General features: G+C 42.6%; 2 protein-coding genes across 16 annotated transcripts in view; one reads left to right on the top strand and one right to left on the bottom strand.

Moving 5' to 3' along the window:
• The window catches only part of LOC106883222 (queuine tRNA-ribosyltransferase accessory subunit 2), an 84,052-nt gene that overhangs the window by 52,761 nt on the left and 12,737 nt on the right, over positions 1 to 18,554 (top strand). For 9 of the 10 annotated variants that reach the window (XM_089338891.1, XM_089338897.1, XM_089338896.1 and 6 more), the window contains one exon: positions 6,049 to 6,120. The exons of the other annotated variant lie outside the window; for it this stretch is intronic. In XM_089338891.1, coding sequence (XP_089195017.1) covers positions 6,049 to 6,120 — 72 coding nt within the window. The remainder of the gene's footprint in view (positions 1 to 6,048; positions 6,121 to 18,554) is intronic. 10 annotated transcript variants of the gene reach the window in all.
• Positions 1 to 18,554, bottom strand: part of LOC106883226 (uncharacterized) — a 60,764-nt gene that overhangs the window by 41,073 nt on the left and 1,137 nt on the right. The window lies entirely within an intron of this gene.

Below are 18,554 nucleotides of genomic sequence, written 5' to 3'. Positions count from 1 at the left end.
ATGGCTTTGGTTGGCCTCAGACTATACTAGAAGACACTTGCCCAAGGTGCCATACAGTGGGACTGAACCTGGAACCATGTGGTTGGTAAGCAAGCTACTTAGCACACAGTAATTGCTGTGCCTGTGTATATATATATATATATATATATATATATATAAGTAAATGGATATGTAGGTGTACAGATAGATACATAGGTAAATAGATAGATAGGTACATAGTAATACAGATAGACAAGCATGCGCACACACACACACACACACACATACACAAAGGAGGCAGAATCACACTCCACATATGCATAAGCCACACTCAAACACGCACACACAAGGAGACAAAGGTACACAAACACATGAATATGCAAAATATATACATAATTACGTATGTACATACACACATGCATACACATACATGTGCATGTACAAGCACACATGCATGCTGATGCACACACATGCGCACAAACAGACAAAAGTAACACTGCTCCAATAACAAACAGTCAACATCCATTGACAAGATTGCAAAAGCAACAAAAATTTTGGAAAACAAAATATAATAAATGAGTGGAAATCAAACCAGTGAGTACTTACATCTACCTGTATATATAGATGTATATTTGGGTACAGGACATTGCAAACAAAGCGTAGACAAAATGATAAACGAGTACAGAAAACACACGGGCCACATAGAGAACTTCTCCTTCATCAGCTGCCCCCATTCTAACACAGGCGTTTCGAAGAGTAGGTCAGGACGCATTGTTAAAATGGCTCTTCCCACGGACCACAAATTAAATTTAAATTAAAATTAATTCAAATTAAATTTGTAACGTGGAGGAATGTAGTGGCGGACAGAAAACAAAACAAGAAAACGAAACAGTGAGAACAAACAAGAAAGCTATACGGCCAGACGTGAAAAAAATATATGTGCTGAACGCTGTAAAGCAATGAACTAGAAAGGAGACGAAGAATTGTTCGTGCTAGCTTCGCGAAAGCGAAGATATGAAAGAAAGATAAGTAACCGGACACGTGACCAGCAATGGGTGAGGAGAAAGAGTGGTAGAGGGAGAAAAAAGGGGGATGAAGTAGAAGATAGGTGAGCAAATAGAGACAGGAAGAAAGAAAGAGATATAGTAGAGAAGGAGAGAGGCGGAGAACAACAGATGGAAGAACGAGAGGGGGAGAGAAAGATACAAAGGTAGACAGAGTCGCGTCAAAAACATATAGTTTAAAAACTTACTTGCAAGGAGGACGCGTAGCGTTCAATCATGTAATACAAAAAATAAATGAGTATATGCATATATACGTACATGTATGTACATACTTACATCTACCTGTGTATATATATATGAAATCAGGTGGGCAGGATGATGAATGTGAGTGAGAGATTAAATGGCATTACATTAGAATAAAATAAGACAAAGATTAAAAACTTAGCTTCCTTTCCCACTTATTCATAATTCTGCCTCTCTGTCTCTGTCACACTCTAACCTTTCATCCTCTGACACAAGTTCCCTCCTCAAATGCCTCTGCCCCTCTTAAAATTCTTTGAATTACTTGGTGATCTTGGTGCCACATAAAAAGCATCCAGTTCACGCTGTAAAATGGTTGGCATTTGGAAGGGCATCTAGCCATAAAAATCATGCCAAAACTAACCTTGCCTGTACTATTGTCTCATAAAAAGCACTGAGTCCATTCGCCTGAGTGGTTGGTGTTAGGAAGGGCATCCAGCCATAAAAACCCTGCCAAAACAGACACAATAGTCTTCGGAAGCCTTATACCTGTCCGGCTCCTGTCAACCATCCTACCCATGCATGCATGGAATACAGATGTTAAACAATGATGATGATATGTGTGTGTGTGTGTATATATATATATATATATATATATATACTGGGCATACCAGCAAAATTGTCACGTTCACAAATTCTTAAAATTCTTAAAACCAATAAACTATTCCATTTGTAATTTTCTGTGTTTTCCTGATAAGACATCTGGCAATACTGACACCAGTTTTTGTAAGAATCAGTGAAATACCTATTGAGAGATGTAGCTAAAAATAAAACAGGCAAAAGTCATTTTGTGCCAGCCTCATCATGTCTTCCCAACTGAGCAATGTTGAGAGGACTAAGATCATCTAGGCTTTCAGTGATGGTGCCAACATTCATTCTCTGGCTTTCATCTTCAAAATCTATTCAAGAACCATCAAGAGAATTGTGAACAACTTTGACATAGAGGGAATAGTAGAGAGGAAAACTGGATCAGGAGGTCATAACTGCAAGAGGGATCATCATTTCAATCTGAAGTTGAAGAGATCAATCAAAAGAGATCCAAATCAGTCCACAAGAAGCTTGGCATGTGAGAGAGGAGTTTCAGCTATGACAGTTCAATGAGTGATGATAAAAGACTTGAAAATGAGATCATGCATGAGGCCTGTGAGGTACCTTGTTATTCAAGGACAAAAGGTTAGAAGGTTGGAGAAGGTGAAGATCATCTTGAGCAAAGTGAAACATTAATCCTGGGATGATCTTTTACAGAGATGTGAATTTCACACAAGACACACACACAAACAAGCACAACAGCTGCATTCTGGCTCCAGATGCTCATGAGAGAGCCAAAAATGTCATTTTCAGGAGCAAAGATCCTGCCAAGGTTATGATTTTCACCTGCATGGCCTCTGATGGCAAGATGATGCCATTGATCATGTTTAAGAAAAGAGGCAAAATCTTTGAAGAAATGGAAAGTCTTCTTTCTCTTTGGATTGTTAGGTTGAATCATCAGCGTGCTACTCCGAATGACCCGTCCTTGTTTTCTTTGTATCGTCTATCTGGATGTTTTGTTGTCCCCTTTTTGTATCACTTAACTGTCTGGATGTTTTGTGTCCTTGTCCCATTTTGTATTTTTGCGTACATACACTTTGGTCTCTTATATGTAAGTATATATTTATCTAAATCTTGTACGACTCTATTCTTTCTTTTATTCTTTCTTTCTTTCTATCAGCCCTTTCATGCTTACTTCGTTCATTCCACTCTTCGTTTTTTCGTTTCCCCTCTCTCACATTTCCTTGCCTTCTCTTCATGCTCACTTTCCCTCCTCTCTTCACTTCACTGTGTCCCTGTCATTTTTTCTTGCCCCTCCTTAATTCTTGTCCCTCTGCCTCTACCTCTCTCTCTTCTCTCCTCAGGCTGTTCAACCAAGCCTGACATTTCTTTCTCAGTTCAGCCGCTGTCTGTGCAACATCTATATTCCTCCCTGTGCCTGTGAAATCTTAATTTAATTCATCCTTAGTCGAAAGACACCTGTTGTTATGTCCTGTTATTTGTATTTGTGTAACATTCTCTGTTTTTTTTTGTTTTTTATCCATCCTTGTTTTTGTATACATTCGCTGCTTTCTTCCAAGGAATCTAATGCTCTTAACTTAGTTTTTCCTTGGGGCTGGCCAGATTGGAACAATCTCGAGTATAACCAGCCAAAATTGCAAAGATAATCTAGAACTTGAATGAGAAAAGAAAACTCGGAATGACCTGTCCTTGCTTTCTCTGTATCATCTATCTAGATGTTTTGTTGTCCTTTTTTTGTATCACCTAACTGCCTGGATGTTTTGCGTTCTTGTCCCATTTTGTACTTTTTATATGTATATATATATATATATATATATATAGAGAGAGAGAGAGAGAGAGAGAGAGAGAGAGAGGGAGAGAGAGAGAGGGAGAGAGAGAGAGAGAGAGAGGGACAGAGAATGATGTAAATAAATGATTAAAATTGTACATTATTTACATTTGACGGATATTTGTCCTCATCTTGTTTGTTGTTAACACATTTCGGCTGATATACCCTCCACCCTTCATCAGGTATCTTGGGGAAATTTCAAACCTGGGTTCTCATTCCTAAGGTATTTTTCGATGTTATTATTATTCAGGTCACTGCCTGCAATCGAACTCGGAATCTTGGGGTTAGTAGCCTGCGCTCTTAACCACTACGCCATATGCCCACGGGCAGGTTACTAACCCCAAGATTCCAAGTTCGATTGCAGGCAGTGACCTGAATAATAATAATAATAACATTGAAAAGTACCTTAGGAATGAGAATTCAGGTTCCAAATTTCCCCAAGATACCTGATGAAGGCTGGAGGGTATATCAGCGGAAATGTGTTAACGTCCGCTTTCCATGCTAGCATGGGTTGGACGATTTGACTGAGGTCTGGCGAACCAGATGGCTGCACCAGGCTCCAGTCTGATCTGGCAGAGTTTCTACAGCTGGATGCCCTTCCTAATGCCAACCACTTCGAGAGTGTAGTGGGTGCTTTTACATGCCACCGGCACATGTGCCAGTAATACGACACTGGTAACGATCACGTTCAAATGGTGCTTTTTATGTGCCACCGGCATGGAAACCAGACAGCTACTCTGGCAATGATCCTGCTCGGCTGGTGCTGTTAGCGCTCCACTGGCAGTCATCGAATTTGGTTCAATTTCGATTTCACTTGCCCCAACAGGTCTTCGCAAGTAAAATTTAGTGTCCAATGAAGGAAGGTTGGCATGGGTGCCAGTCGTCAAATTTGGTTCGATTTCAATTTCAGTTGCCTCATCAGACCTTCACAAGCAGAGTTTTGAGTCCAAAGAAGGAAAGGTATGCATAAGTGGGCTAGCTACACCCCTGCTAAAGGCCACGGGTTATGGTCTCACTTGTCTTGCCAGGTCTTCTCACGCACAGCATATTTCCAAAGGTCTCGGTCACTAGTCATTGCCTCAGTGAGGCTTAATGTTCGAAGGTCGTGCTTCACCACCTCATCCCAGGTCTTCCTGGGCCTACCTCTTCCACAGGTTCCCTCAACCGCTAGGGTGTGGCACTTTTTCACACAGCTACACTCATCCATTCTTGCCACATGTCCATACCAGCGCAATCGTCTCTCTTGCATACCACAACTGATGCTTCTTAGGTTCAACTTTTCTCTCAAGATACTTACACTCTGTCGGGTATGCACACTGACATTACACATCCATCAGAGCATACTGGCTTCATTCCTTGCAAGCTTATGCATGTCCTCAGCAGTCACGGCCCATGTTTCACTGCCATGTAGCATGGCTGTTCATACACATGTGTCATACAGTCTACCTTTTACTCTGAGCGACAGGCCCTTTGTCACCAGCAGAGGTAAGAGCTCTCTGAACTTTGCCCAGGCTATTCTTATTCTAGCAGCTACACTTTCAGCGCACCCTCCCTCACTACTGACTTGGTCACCTAGGTAACAGAAGCTATCAACTACTAGTTTTTTTCCCTGGAATTTGGCAGAAGTTGTTCTCTGCACATTTTCAGTGTTTATTGCTCATGAGCATCTGCCACATACAAAAACTATCTTCCTAGTTAGCCTTCCTTTGATATTTCTGCACCTCTTATGTATCCATAGCTTATACTGGGTACATCTTATAGAGTTTCTACTTATGCCTTTTCTACCTGAAGGGGTTTGTGTTTTGTCTACCTTCCTACTTATTAGGACTTTGGTTTTAGCTAGGTTGACTCTAAGGCCCTTCGATTCTAGTCCCTGCTTCCACACCTGAAACTTCTCCTCTAGCTATGGTAGTGACTCAGCAATTAGTGCAAGGCCATCAGCATATAGGAGCTCCCAGGGGTATCCTGTCTTGAATTCCACACACACACACACACACAGAGAGAGAAAGAGAGAGAATAAACAGATGAGATCCAGAGATTCTCAATATTGAAAACACTTAGCAGCACTGAAATGATTTGAACTTACACTCCGAAACCTTTACCGAGGACCAAGTCTACTGGGCTACAAGAGGAATTCAGGTGAGTAGATATGGAGATAATGATGCAAATAAACAAATAAAGCTTCTTGGGTTAGATATACAATATATATATACCTGTGTACAATTAAATGGAGAGAAAGCAAAGACTGAAAATTTTCAGAGGATGAATATTCAAGTATAAATACATAGTTATTTATATAACAAACGAGAGAAAGAGAAAATGGAATTCATGAAATTCTTTATTAATCAAAACAATCATTTTGACATATCTTGCATTGGTCCCTCACAGGTGACATTCTGGACAACTGGTTGTGGTGCATCCTTCAGTGCAGATGTGTCGCGTCAGGTGACTTTCCAAAAGGTACCTAGCTCAACAAACTCGTTTCACTTGGTTCTTTTATAATGCATGTTGTTATTTGCCTGTAGTTGGTTGCCTACAGGTCTCAAGGTTTGGAATAGTTACTTATACATTAAAAGAGCAAACTTACAAAGACACGGAAATTTAAAGGGGAAGAAGGTGTGGTGATATGGACATGTAACACCATACGTTCTCTGCCTTTATATTTCTGTCTTTCTACTATGTGTAAGTTTGCTCTGTTAATGTATAAATATCTATATATCTATTCTTGAATATTTATCATCTGAAAATTTTCAGTCTTTTCTCTCTCTCTCTCTCTCTATTTAATTGTATACATGTATATATATATATTGTAAATCTAACCCAAACAATTTTATTCATACAGTTCTATATTTAAGAGATGAGAAATTATGTACATTATTTACATTTGACGGATGAGGGTTGGCAACGAGTACATTGAAGAATTCCGGGTAGAGGTAGGGGTCCACCAAGGTTCAGGCCTCAGCCCTCTCCCATTTATCATAGACCTCCAGGCAATAACAGAGGAATTCAAGACTGGATGTCCCTGGGAGCTCCTCTATGCTGATGACCTTGCTCTAATTCCTGAGCCACTATCAGAACTAGAGAAAAAGTTTCAGGTGTGGAAGCAGGGACTAGAATCGAAGGGCCTTAGAGTCAACCTAGCTAAAACCAAAGTCCTAATAAGTAGGAAGGTAGACAAAACACAAACCCCTTCAGGTAGATGGCCCTGCTAGATCTGTAGAAAAGGCGTAGGTAGAAACTCTATAAGATGCACCCAGTGCAAGCTTTGGACACATAAGAGGTGCAGCAATATCAAAGGAAGGTTAACTGGAAGGATAGTTTTTGTATGTGGCGGATGCTCAGGAGCAATAAACACTGGAAACGTGCAGAAAACAACTTCTGCCACATTCCAGGGAGAAAAACTAGAGGTAGTTGATAGCTTCCACTATCTAGGGGACCAAGTTAGTAATGGGGGAGGGTGCACTGAAAGTGTAGCTGCTAGAATAAGGATAGCCTGGGTAAAGTTCATCGAGCTCTTACCTCTGCTGGTGACAAAGGGTCTCTCTCTCAGAGTAAAAGGCAGACTGTATGATGCATGTGTACGAACAGCCATGCTTCATGGCAGTGAAACATGGGCTGTGACTGCTGAAGACATGCGTAGACTCATAAGGAATGAAGCCAGTATGCTCCGATGGATGTGTAATGTCAGTGTGCATACTAGACAGAGTGTAAGTACCTTGAGAGAAAAGTTGAACCTCAGAAGCATCAGTTGTGGTTTGCAAGAGAGACGATTGTGCTTGTATGGTCATGTGGCAAGAATGGATGACGATAGCTGTGTGAAAAAGTGCCACTCCCTAGCAGTTGAGGGAACCTGTGGAAGAGGTAGACCCAGGAAGACTTGGGATGAGGTGGTGAGGCACGACCTTCGAACATTGGGCCTCACCGAGGCGATGACTTCTGACCGAGACCTTTGGAAATACACTGTGCGCGAGAAGACCCGGCAAGCCAAGTGAGACCTAAATCCAAGGCTTCTGCCAGGGATGTAGCCAGCCCACTTATGCGTACCTTCCTCCATTGGGCACAAAACTCCACTTGCGAAGACCTATTGAAGCTAGTGAAATCTGAATCGAAATCGAACTAAATTCGATGACTGGCACCCATGCCAATGCCATCTCCTTCATTGGACACGAAACTTGGCTTGTGAAAACCTGTTGGGGCAAACGAATGCAAAATCCTGATGGCACCTGTGCCCAGCGTCGCCTTCCTGGCACTTGTGCCGGTGGCACGTGTAAAGACATTCAAATGAGATCATTGCCAGTGCCGCTGGACTGGCTCCTATGCAGGACACGAAACTAGGCTTGTGAAGACCTGTTAAGCAAGCGAAAGCAAAATCGTGATGGCACCTGTGCCCAGCGTCGCCTTTCTGGTACTTGTGCCGGTGGCATGTGTAAAGACATTCGAGCAAGATCGTGCCAGTGCCGTTGGACTGGCTCCTGTGCAGGTGGCATGTAAAATACACCATTTTGAGCGTGGCTGTTGCCAGTACTGCCTGACTGGCCTTTGTGCTGGTGGCACGTAAAAGCACCCACTACACTCTTGGAGTGGTTGGCGTTAGGAAGGGCATCCAGCTGTAGAGGCTCTGCCAAATCAGATTGGAGCCTGGTGTAGCCATCCAGTTCACCAGTCCCCAGTCAAATCGTCCAACCCATGCTAGCATGGAAAGCGGACGTTAAACGATGATGATGATAGACACACACACACACAAATATATACATACCTACACTTAGACATTTCTATACAGAAACACTCACATATTTACATGTGCACACACATTCCCACCAAAACGGCTGTAATAAATTTAAAATAGCCTTTGTGTTCTGTTATATATGTGTATGTATATGTATATATATATACATATATATATATATATGTATGTATGTATGTATTTTTTCAATGTGTACAAATACCACAGAAAAAAAAAAAATTATTACCAGGGTAGCAAAAATTCACATAAGTTCCAAGGATATTACAGGTAGAAATAAGGGTAGAAATTCCAAGGTTTAGTGAAATGTTTTTTTATAACAGATAAATTAAGAAATGAAGTCAAACGCAGGTGTTATTCAAATCGTTATACTTCCGAGATATGCTTCAAAGGAAACATTGATATTCCAGAGGGAAAAAATGATGTAAAACAATGCAATCATCTCATCAGGAAAAAAAAAAGAGAAACAAAACACATCAGTAAGCCATTTTAACTGAATATGATTACCACATATATGATGAAGGGGAATGTTGGCATGTTATTTTTTTAAAAACCATTAATAGATTTAAGATCAAAGGCAATTTAGAGAAAGAGAAGGAGAAAGAAACAAATTAACAGAAAATTAAGAGCGATGAAATATAGTGCGATAGATGAATGGGAATAAAACTTAAAAGCATAGAAATAGATATATATAGTGGAAATGAAATGTAAGAAGACAGTTAAAGGTCAAATTTTATAGATTGGTTGAAATTTCTTTGTGTACAAGTAAAGGTATGTTTTTGCCAATGTTTACAACAATAAATACGTTCTTTAAATGTGTTTACTAGAGAATTCTCTGAAAAGAGGATGAGAAATTGTTCTTCGTTACAGAGCAGACAAAAAGATTTACATAGGTAGTTCATCGTCTCAGTTGTCGCAAAGAATATCTAACCATTACTGTACATTGAGGCATATCAATAAATGCAACAATATTGGGCTTAGTAAATTAATTTGGTCTCTAAAGGAACATAAACAATTTGATTTGGAATGGAATATTCTATCTAGATCCTTCCCACATGATAAAGGTAAATCTTTTTTTCCACTCTGTAATGAAGAACAATTTCTCGTCCTGTTCTCAGAGAATTCTCTTGTAAACATGTTTAAAGAACGCGTTTATCGTTGTAAACATTGGTAAAAACATACCTTTAGTTCCCATCAATAATTTCAACCAATCTATAAAATTTGACCTTTAATTGTCTTCTTACATTTCATTTCTACTACATATATCTATTTCCATGCTTTTAAGCTTTATTCCCATTCATCTATCACACTATATTTCTCCACTCTTAATTTTCTGTTAATTTCTTTCTTTCTCCTCCTTCTCTTTCTTTAAATTGCCTTTGACATTAAATCTATTAATGGTTTTTTAGAAAATAACTTGCCAGTGTTCCCCTTCATCATATACACGGTAATCACATTCAGTTAAAATGGCTTATTAATGTGTTTTGTTTCTCTCTTTTTTTTTTCCTGATGAGATAATTGCATTGTTTTACATCATTTTATTCCCTCTGGAATAATATCAATGTTTTCTTTGAAACATATGTCGGAAGTATAAAGGTTTGAATAACACCTGCATTTGGCTCTATTTCTTAATTTATACAGAACACAGGTACAAGATTTTCTGAGCAGGGAACACTGACGGGGTTGGGGGCGTAGGAATACTTCTAGCGGAGAAATAGGTGGATAAGGTAATCGAGGTCGTTAGAGTAAGTGACAGAGTACTTAAGATTAGACTAGTGCTTCATCATAGATTAGCTACTGTCATCTCAGCCTATGCACCTCAACCGGGGCTACCAGATGGTCTGAAAGACCAATTCTATGACACCCTCTTGCAAACTACCTCGTCGACGAGTGACAGGGACCTTCTCTTTGTGGCTGGAGACTTCAATGGTCATGTCGGACGTCGTGCTGCAGGCTTCCATGGCATACATGGAGGCTATGGCTTCGGTTCCCGCAACGAGGAGGGAACCAGACTGCTGGAGTTCTGTGATGCAACCGATCTTATGGTTTTCAATACCAACTTCAGGAAACCTGCCAGTCACCTAGTCACCTACCGCTCCGGCAGACACTCTAGCCAAATAGACTACATCCTCGCCAGAAATAGGGAAAGAGGGTGGCTTATAAATGCCAAAACCTACCCTGGCGAAGAATGTACCCCACAACATAGATTAGTAGTTAGCGACTTTGGGATCGAGGCAAAATGGGAGCCCAGAATTAGACCGGCTTGGAGGGGAAGGGTGTGGAAGCTTAAAGACCCTGCAAATGGACAGAGACTTAGAGACAAGTTACTTGAAGCATTTAACGAAATAGAAGGGGATATAGCATCATACAACGTGGAAGACAATTGGAGATTTCTGCGGGACAACCTGTTGAAAGCCACCGACCAGATCTGTGGGTGGTGTAAGGTCCCCTCTCGACCCAGAGTAACGTGGTGGTGGAACAAGGAGGTAGACAGGGCTATTAGACAAAAGAAACAGGCTTGGAAGGACTGGAAGAACGGTGGTAGCAGGGAATTGTACCAATGTGCCAGAAGGGAGGCTAGGCGACAGGTTTATTTAGCCAGAGGGGAAGCAGATAAGAAAAGATTTGCCAATGTTCTGCGCCGTGAGGACCAAAGACTCGAGGTATTTCGTGTTGCAAGACAGTGTAGGAGAGAGAATAGTGATGTTGTAGGAGAGAAATGTGTTCGCATGGATGATGGTACGCTTGCACTAAATGAGGATGCAAAGAAAGAGGTCTGGAGATGCCACTATGATAGATTGCTTAATAAAGAAAATGAATGGGAGGAAGAGAGCCTGCCGTATGTCGACCCAATAGAGGGTCCAGCTATCCGAGTTGATAGTACCAGGGTAGATAAAGCAATTAAGAGTATGAAGACCTGGAAAGCCCCCGGCCCATCAGGAATCACTGCAGAGATGCTCAAAATATCTGGCAGTGTTGGCTATAGCCTAGTCACCCGTATTACGAACCAGGTGATACACGAAGGAGTCATACCCAATGACTGGTGTAGCAGCATCATAGTCAACTGCTACAAAGGTAAAGGTGACGCTTTAGATACAAATAATTACAGAGGCATCAAGCTGTTAGATCAGGTTATGAAAGTTACAGAGAGGGTCATAGCCCAACTAATTAGGGAGCGAATCAATTTAGATGAGATGCAGTTTGGGTTCGTGCCAGGTAAAAGCACTACTGATGCCTTATTTCTAGTGAGACAGCTGCAGGAGAAATACCTAGCTAAGGATAAACCTCTGTACCTGGCTTTCGTTGACATGGAGAAAGCCTTTGACAGGGTCCCCCGATCCCTTATCTGGTGGTCAATGAGGAAACTTGGGATAGAAGAATGGTTAGTGAGAGCTGTGCGAGCCATGTACAGAGATGCTGCCAGTAAGGTGAGGGTTGGAAATGAGTACAGTCATGAATTCCGGGTAGAGGTAGGAGTCGACCAAGGTTCTGTCCTCAGCCCCCTCCTATTTATCATAGTCCTCCAGGCGATCACAGAGGAATTCAAGACAGGTTGCCCCTGGGAGCTCCTCTATGCTGATGACCTTGTACTAATTGCTGAGTCACTATCAGAACTAGAGGAGAAGTTTCAGGTGTGGAAGCAGGGACTAGAATCGAAGGGCCTTAGAGTCAATCTAGCTAAAACCAAAGTCCTAATGAGTAGGAAGGTAGATAAAACACAAACCCCTTCAGGTAGATGGCCCTGCTCAATATGTAGAAAAGGAGTAGGTAGTAACTCTATAAGATGTACCCAGTGCAAGTTATGGACACATAAGAGGTGCAGCAATATCAAAGGCAGGTTAACTAGGAATTTAGTTTTTGTATGTGGCAGATGTTCAGGTGCAATAAACACTGTAAACAAACAGGAAACAACTTCTGTCTCATTCCAGGGAGAAAAACTAGAGGTAGTTGACAGCTTCCGCTATCTGGGTGACCAAGTTAATAGTGGGGGTAGGTGCGCTGAAAGCGTAGCTGCTAGAATAAGAATAGCCTGGGCAAGGTTCAGAGAGCTCTTACCTCTGCTGGCGACAAAGGGACTCTCACTCAGAATAAAAGGCAGACTGTATGACGCATGTGTACGAACAGCCATGCTCCATGGCAGTGAACCATGGGCTGTGACAGCTGAGGAAATGCGTAAGCTCGCAAGGAATGAAGCTAGTATGCTCTGATGGACGAGTAATGTCAGTGTGCATACCCGCCAAAGTGTAAGTATCTTGAGAGAAAAGCTGAACATAAGAAGCATCAGCTGTGGTGTGCAAGAGAGACGATTGCGCTGGTATGGACATGTGGCGAGAATGGACGAGGATAGCTGCTTGAAAAAGTGCCAAACCCTAACAGTTGAGGGAACCCGTGGAAGAGGTAGGCCCAGGAAGACCTGGGCTGAGGTGGTGAAGCAAGACCTTCGAACATTGGGCCTCACCAACGCGATGACTTCTGACCGAGACCTTTGGAAATATGCTGTGCGTGAGAAGACTCGGCAAGCCAAGTGAGACCTAAATCCAAGGCTTCTGCCAGAGGTGTAGCCAGTCCACTTATACGTACCTTTCCTTCATTGGACACTAAACCCCGCTTGCGAAGACCTTTTGAGGCAAGTGAAATTGAAATCGAACTAAATTCAACGACTGGCACCCATGCCAATGTCGTCTCCTTCAATGGTCACGAAACTCAGCTTGCAAATACATATTGGGGCAAACGAAAGAGAAATCGGGATGAAACCTGTGCCCAGCGTCGCCTTTCTGGCACTTGTGCCTGTGACATGTGTAAGGATTTTCGAGCGAGATCGTTGCCAGTGCCCCTGGACTGGCTCTTGTGCGGGTGGCACATAAAATACACCATTTTGAGCGTGGCCGTTGCCATTACTGCCTGACTGGCCTTCGTGCAGGTGACACTCTCTGAGTGGTTGGCGTTAGGAAGGGCATCCAGCTGTAGAAACTCTGCCAAATCAGATTGGAGCCTGGTGTAGCCATCTGGTTTTACCAGTCCTCAGTCAAATAGTCCAACCCATGCTAGCATGGAAATCGGACATTAAACGATGATGATGATGATGAGCTTGTTTTTATGAGCTAACCATTGAAAATGTCCCCCCTCGAAAATATAATTTTATCTCATGTAATATCGTTAAGATAATTACTCATTTTTTCTCGTTTCTCAGTCTGTTAATCTCATTCTTATTTCCATTATTTTCATCCCTCTGTCCACAAACTAAACTTGCTTGTTCACAGGGTGTGCCCGCCCTATCCTGCCCCCAACACCAATACCGGATATCTCTATCTTCCCCCACCACCAATACTGGATATCTCTATCTTTCCACCATCTACACCGGATATCCCTTCTCCCACCACCATTACCTGTGTCTATTCTCCCAATCCCTCCTCCTCACTGGGCTGTTCTTTATATTTTACCTGCACTTCTCTCTTTTCTAGGGAAAATGCAACCTGCCCAACTGTTCATCCACCCACCCACTTAACCAGCTATCTTACGCAGTCTAGAAATTTGTCACCACCACTACCAGATATCTCTTCTCCCAATTCCCACTCCTCACTGGTGTTGTTCCCTATATTACCTGCACTCTCTCTTTCCCTATCTCTCTCCTTCTACTGGGACAAACACAACCAGGTTATCTGCCCACCTACTTAACTGGCTATCTTTCGTTTCATTTTCATTCTGTCTAGAAACATGCCAACAACTACCCAGGAATTTTCCTTAGTCTTATCAAATGGAGAAAGCCATTCAGCTGTCCATGTATGCTTGTTCGTGTGTGGGGGTACCCTTGTGTGTATGTAGAAATGAGCTTGTTTCATCTCTCTCTGTCTGAACCCTTCCCTGCTGGTGGTATCCTCCATCATACCTGCAATCTCCCTCTTCCTGGACAAGCACAACCAGTTTTTAGCTGACTTTCTCCTAACCTAACATTGGAATATCTATATTTTTGTTACACTGCTTAAATCTACATAATTTGATGTCCATAATGCTTATGCTTACAACGTTGCTAACACCGGCTCCTACCACCAGTAGGGGCAACAATTTTAACATGCTTGAATGTTGTCAGGTCAGAAGAGAGAACAAATGAAGCATGCCTAAAAAACAAACACCACAACCTCTCTCTTCTTTTCAGGCACTGAATAACATATCTCCTCCCCAAACTTCACCCCGCATTCCCTTCCCAGTTTTCAGAGTTAGCACTGTCAATGTTGGCACACTGAAAGGTAGGTCTAGTGAAATTGTAGAGATGCTTGAAAGGAAACAGGTTGATGTATGCTGCATACAAGAGGTAAGATGGAGAGGAGCTTCAGCTAGGGTCCTCACAGGCAAAGCACATAGGTATAAAGTCTTCTGGCAAGATAACATGGATGGTGTAGGGGTGTAGGCATACTCCTTGCAGAGAAATGGGTGGATAAAGTCAGGGAGGTTGATAGGGTATGTGATAGAGCTTAAGTTCAGGCTAGTCCTGCAGAACAGCACAGCTACAATTATCTCCGCCTATGTCCCACATGCGGGGTTACCAAATGATCAGAAGGACCACTTTTATGATACCCTTCTACAGGCTACCTCAAAGATGAGTGGCAATGACCTCATCTTTGTGGCTGGAGATTTTAATGGGCATGTTGGGCAGGAATCTGGTATCTTCACTGGGGTACACGGGTGCCATGGTATTGGCACCCGGAACAATGAGGGAACTAGGCTACTGGAGTTCTGTGATACATGTAACCTTTTAATCTGCAACACTAACTTCAGGAAGCCAGACAAGCACCTGATAACCTATCAATCAGGGGACTCTGCTAGCCAGATTGATTTCATCCTCACCAGACAGCAGGACGCAGTGTTGCTCTTAAATACAAAGACCCTTCTGGGTGAGGAATGTACCCCCCCAGCATAGGCTCGTCATTAGTGATTTTAGGCTTGAGGCCAGAAGGATACCAAGAAGTAGACCAATCCAAAAAAGAAGGATTTGGAAGGTAAAGAACCCTTCACATGGTCAGAGATTTAGGGACATCCTCATCAAGAAATTTGATGAGAGGGAGGAGGAGCTACAGACTTCTGACATAGAAGGTAGCTGGAAATTCCTACGGGACAGCTTGCTGAGTGCCACAACAGACCAAGTCTGTGGATGGTGCAAAGTCCCTTCCAGACCCAGAGTTACGTGGTGGTGGAATAGTATGGTAGACAAAGCCATTAGAGCAAAGAAACAGGCCTGGAAAGCCTAGAAGGGTGGGGGTAGCAGGAAACTGTACCATGTAGCCAAAAGGGAGGCTGGGCGGCAGGTATACATAGCCAAGGGTGAAGTGGAAAAGTAGTAGTTTGCCAATGTCCAGCGACATGAGGACCAAAGAACTGAGGTATTTTGGATTGCAAGACAGTGTGTGAGAGAAAATTGTGATGTCACAGGAGAGAAATGTGTCCGCATGGATGATGGTGTACTTGCTTTTAGTGATACTGAAAAGAAAGAGGCTTGGAGAATCCATTATGAAAACTCCTGAATGTGGAGAATGAATGGGAGGAGGAGAGCCTGCCAAATATTGACTCAGTAGAGAGACCAGCTATCCGAATAGACAGCTCCCTGGTAGATAAAGCAATGAAGGGTATGAAGCTAGGAAAAGCTCCCCACCCATCAGGAATCACTACTGAGATGCTTAAAGCATCCGGTGGTGTGGGCTATGGCCTAGTCACCCGCATTGTAAACCAGGTAGTTCATGATGGAGTCATACCATAGTCAACTGCTACAAGGGTAAAGGTGATGCTCTAGATAGAAATAACTACAGGGCTATCAAACTGCTGGATCAAGTGATGAAGGTCATAGAGAGGGTCATAGCCCATCTCACTAGGGAGAGAGTCTGCTTAGATGAGGTGCAGTTTGGTTTTGTGCCAGGTAGAAGCACCACTGATGCCATATTCCTGGTTCGATAACTGCAGGAGAAATACCTAGATAAAGATAAACCCCTATACTTAGCTTTTGTGGTCAGGGTCCTCCAATCCCTTATCTGGTGGGCGATGTGGAAACTGGAGATTGACAAATGGTTAATAAGGGCTGTACAGGCCCTATCCAGAGAGGTCATTAGTAAGGTTAGGAAAGTATAGTGAAGAATTCCGGGTAGAAGTAGGGGTCCACCAAGGTTTAGCCCTCAGTCCCCTTTTATTCATTATAGTCCTCCATGCAGTAACAGAGGATTTCAAGATGGGTTGCCCTGTGAGCTCCTCTATGCTGATGACCTAGCCCTAATAACAGAAACACTACTGGAACTAGAAAAGAAATTTCGGGTGTGGAAGCAAGGTTTAGAATCGAAAGGCCTTTGAGTCAATGTAGCAAAGACCAAAGTTCTAGTAAGTAGGAAGGCGAACTCATCACACACCCCATCAGGTAGGTGGCCCTGCTCGATGTGTAGAAAAGGAGTAGGTATAAACTCCATAAGATGTACCAGTGTAAGCTATGGACGCATAAGAGTGCAGCAACATCAAAGGAAGATTAACTGAGAAGTTAGTGTTCGTGTACAGCAGATGCACAGGGGCAATAGACACCACAGATGCTCAGAAAACAGATTCCATCACACGCCAGGGGGAGAAACTAGAAGTAGTTGATAGCTTCCGCTACCTAGGTAACCAAGTCCGTAGTAGGCGTGAATGTTCAGAGTGTTACCACTAGAATAAGAATAGCTTGGGAAAAGTTCAGAAAGCTTCTACTACTGGTGACAAAGGGTCTCTTGCTCAGAGTGAAAGGTAGATTGTACGATGCATGTGTGCAAACTGCCATGCTTCATGGCAGTGAAACATGGGCCATGACTGCAGAGGACATGCGTAGGCTTGAAAGAAATGAAGCTAGCATGATCCACTGGATGTGTAATGTCAGTGTGCACACACGACAGAGTGTAAGCGCCCTGAGAGAAATGTTGGACATAAGTAGCATCGGATGTGACATGCAAGAGAGATGTTTGTGCTGGTATGGTCATGTACTGCGGATGGATGGGGAGAGATGTGTGAAGAAGTGTCACTCCCAAACAGTTGAAGGAATCTGGGGTAGAGGGAGACCCAGGAAGACATAGGATGAGGTGGTCAAGCATGACCTTCAAACATTGGGCCTCACAGAGGCAATGATGAAAGACCGAGACCTCTGGAGATATACTGTGATTGCGAAGACCTGACAAATAAAGTGAGTTCACGGTGTACCCTGCACCAGCTTCACATAACCAGCCCCAGCCCATTCAAGTACCTAGGATCGTAGGGCGACCCACTGTGCTTGAGACCTTGAGTCAAGTACATCAGCATCAAAATAAAAATCAAATGGAAATTGTAGTTGTGATACTTGTGCTGGTGGCACGTAAAAAGCTCAATCCGAACGTGGCTGGTGCCAGCGCAGCCTTGACTGGCTTCTGTGCCGGTGGCACGTAAAAAGCACCAACCAGTTGTGGCCATTGTCAGCCACCTCTGGCCCCTGTGCCAATGGCACGTAAATAGTACCCACTACACTCACGGAGTAGTTCTCATTAGGAAGGGCATCCAGCAACACTGCCAGATCAGACTGGAGCCTGGTGCAGCCTCCTGGCTTCCCAGATCCCAGTCGAATCGTCCAACCCATGCTAGCATGGAAAACGGACGTTAAACAATGATGATGATGATATACATGCATACATACACATATATATATATATATATACACAAACATACATATACATAGATATGTATACACACACACACACATATATGTATGTAGGTATATATCTATCTCTCTCTCTCTATATATATATATATATCTATATCTATCTATATATATATTTGGCGTTAGGAAGGGCATCCAGCTGTAGAAACTCTGCCAAATCAGATTGGAGCCTGGTGTAGCCATCTGGTTTCACCAGTCCTCAGTCAAATCGTCCAACCCATGCTAGCATGGAAAGCGGACGTTAAACGATGATGATGATGATATATATATATATATATATATATAAGTAACAGTAGAGGTATATGTGTCAATCCTTGGTTTGACACCTGTACCTCTACTGTTACTCATTTATATTTTACTCACCTGTGTCGGAATCTGCTTTTCGTAAATATTATGGACTGTATATTTAATATAATGTACATGTCTGAATATGGTATTGTAAATCATTGTGGTTTAGAAAAAGTT

The sequence above is a fragment of the Octopus bimaculoides genome, chromosome 21, assembly GCF_046866305.1.
Source record: "Octopus bimaculoides isolate indiv1 chromosome 21, ASM4686630v1, whole genome shotgun sequence".
Taxonomy (NCBI): Eukaryota; Metazoa; Mollusca; class Cephalopoda; order Octopoda; family Octopodidae; genus Octopus; species Octopus bimaculoides.
The sequence above is the reverse complement of the archived record's forward strand: the minus strand, read 5'-3'. Positions and strand labels throughout refer to the sequence as shown.